The following is a 2,500-nucleotide window of genomic DNA, read 5'->3' on the forward strand; positions in this document are numbered from 1 at the left end:
TCCTCTTCCTCCCTACTTCTCCTCTCCTCTCCTCTTCTCTTTTCTCTCCTTCTCCTCTCCTCTCTCCTCCTACTTCTTCTCCTCTCCTCCTCCTCCTACTTCTTCTCCTCTCCTCTTCTCCTCCTACTTCTTCTTCTTCACGAACTGCAGATGCGCCCCGAAGGAAGGCAACTGACCCGCCAGCGTGCACGATCGACAGCAGAATCTAGCATAGTATTTGTTGGTGCAATATCTGGCTTGCACGATCAGCTTGCAATTGGCGAAGAAAGGGTTGTCCGTGCAAGCTGGATGCACGTAGATGCCTGCAATGTAGGGGGGTGGGGGGAGGGGGAAGGGGGTGGAGGGTGGTGGAGGGGGGGGGGAGAGAGGGGAGAAAATTAGATTAGGTTATCAGAGAGAATTGGGAATTTCTGTCAATTTAATTAAGATTAACTTAATCGAGAGATTAGGAAATTTAATTCAACCACGGGACTAGAAAATCTAATTAATTCAATCAAGAGATTTTGAACGCCAACCCACCTAACCCCCCCCCCCCTACCTAAAAACCTTAAAACCTCAAAAACGGTAACTCAATCAAGGGACTAGAAAATCTAATCAATCAAGGGACTAGAAAATCCAATCAATCAAGAGACTAGAAAATCTAATCAACCAAGAGACTAGAAAATCTAATCAATCAAGGGACTAGAAAATCTAATCAATCAAGGGACTAGAAAATCTAATCAATCAAGGGACTAGAAAATCTAATCAATCAAGGGACTAGAAAATCTAATCAATCAAGGGACTAGAAAATCTAATCAATCAAGGGACTAGAAAATCTAATCAATCAAGGGACTAGAAAATCTAATCAATCAAGGGACTAGAAAATCTAATCAATCAAGGGACTAGAAAATCTAATCCATCAAGAGACTAGAAAATCTAATCAATCAAGGGACTAGAAAATCTAATCAATCAAGGGACTAGAAAATCTAATCAATCAACGGACTAGAAAATCTAATCAATCAAGGGACTAGAAAATCTAATCAATCAAGAGACTAGAAAATCTAATCAATCAAGGGACTAGAAAATCTAATCAATCAAGGGACTAGAAAATCTAATCCATCAAGAGACTAGAAAATCTAATCAATCAAGGGACTAGAAAATCTAATCAATCAAGGGACTAGAAAATCTAATCAATCAAGGGACTAGAAAATCTAATCAATCAAGGGACTAGAAAATCTAATCCATCAAAAGACTAGAAAATCTAATCAATCAAGGGACTAGAAAATCTAATCAATCAAGAGACTAGAAAATCTAATCAATCAAGAGACTAGAAAATCTAATCAACCAAGAGAGTAGAAAATCTAATCAATCAAGGGACTAGAAAATCTAATCCATCAAGGGACTAGAAAATCTAATCAATCAAGGGACTAGAAAATCTAATCAATCAAGGGACTAGAAAATCTAATCCATCAAGAAACTAGAAAATCTAATCAATCAAGGGACTAGAAAATCTAATTAATCAAGAGACTAGAAAATCTAATCAATCAAGAGACTAGAAAATCTAATCAATCAAGAGAGTAGGAACTCGAATCAATTCAATCAATTCAATCGAGAGCTAAGGAACTCCAATCCATTCAATTCAATCAAGAAATTATGAACTCTAATCAACTTAAAATCAACTTGATCCATCTAAAACCTCAAAAAGGATAATCAACTTAAAATCTAATCCACCTAAAACCTTGAAACCTTAAAACCTAAAAACCTTAAAACCTAAAAACCTAAAAACCTTAAAACCTAAATCCCTAAAAACCTAATAACCTAAAAACCTAAAAACCTAAAAACCTAAAAACCTAAAAACCTAAAAACCTAAAAACCTTAAAAACCTTAAAAACCTAAAAAACCTAAAAACCTTAAAACCTTAAAACCTTAAAACCTAAAAACCTTAAAACCTAAAAACCTTAAAAACCTTAAAAACCTAAAAACCTAAAAACCTTAAAACCTAAAAACCTAAAAACCTTAAAAACCTCAAAAAAGGACAATGCTCTCGCCCGTACCTCGAACCGTGACAGGCGTCGAACTGTCCGCTTTCCCGAAGGCATTCTCGGCCACGCAGCGGTAGAGGCCCGAGTCGCTCTCCTCCGCGGCGGCGATCACCAGGGAGTGGTCGGCTGGGGGGGGGGGGGGGGGGGGGGGGGGAGAGGGAGAGAGGGTGAGTGAGGGTGAAGGAGGGAGGGTGAGGGGGAGAGAGAGAAAGAGAGAGAGAGAGAGAGAGAGAGAGAGAGAGAGAGAGAGAGAGAGAGAGAGAGAGAGAGAGAGAGAGAGAAAGAGATAAAGAGAGAGAGAGAGGAAGAGAGAGGAAGAGAGAGAAAGAGAGAGAAAGAGAAAGAGTGAGAGAAAGAAAGAGAAAGAGAAAGAGAAAGAGAGAGAAAGAGAGAGAGAAAGAGAAAGAGAGAGAAAGAGAAAGAGAGAGAGAGAAAGAGAGAGAGAGAAAGAGAGAGAGAGAAAGAGAGAGAGAGAGAGA

At 39.0% G+C, this 2,500-nt stretch overlaps 1 protein-coding gene across 3 annotated transcripts in view; it reads right to left on the minus strand.

Moving 5' to 3' along the window:
• Nucleotides 1–43: 43 nt before the first annotated feature.
• The window catches only part of LOC125024632 (papilin-like), a 29,490-nt gene continuing 27,033 nt past the window's right edge, over nt 44–2,500 (minus strand). For all 3 annotated transcript variants that reach the window (XM_047612434.1, XM_047612435.1, XM_047612433.1), the window contains exons 9-10: nt 2,034–2,147; nt 44–302 (exon numbers count right to left, since the gene is read on the minus strand). In XM_047612434.1, coding sequence (XP_047468390.1) covers nt 124–302; nt 2,034–2,147 — 293 coding nt within the window. In that variant the 3' untranslated portion in view covers nt 44–123. The remainder of the gene's footprint in view (nt 303–2,033; nt 2,148–2,500) is intronic.

The sequence above is a fragment of the Penaeus chinensis genome, unplaced genomic scaffold, assembly GCF_019202785.1.
Source record: "Penaeus chinensis breed Huanghai No. 1 unplaced genomic scaffold, ASM1920278v2 CTG_1096, whole genome shotgun sequence".
Lineage (NCBI taxonomy): Eukaryota > Metazoa > Arthropoda > Malacostraca > Decapoda > Penaeidae > Penaeus > Penaeus chinensis.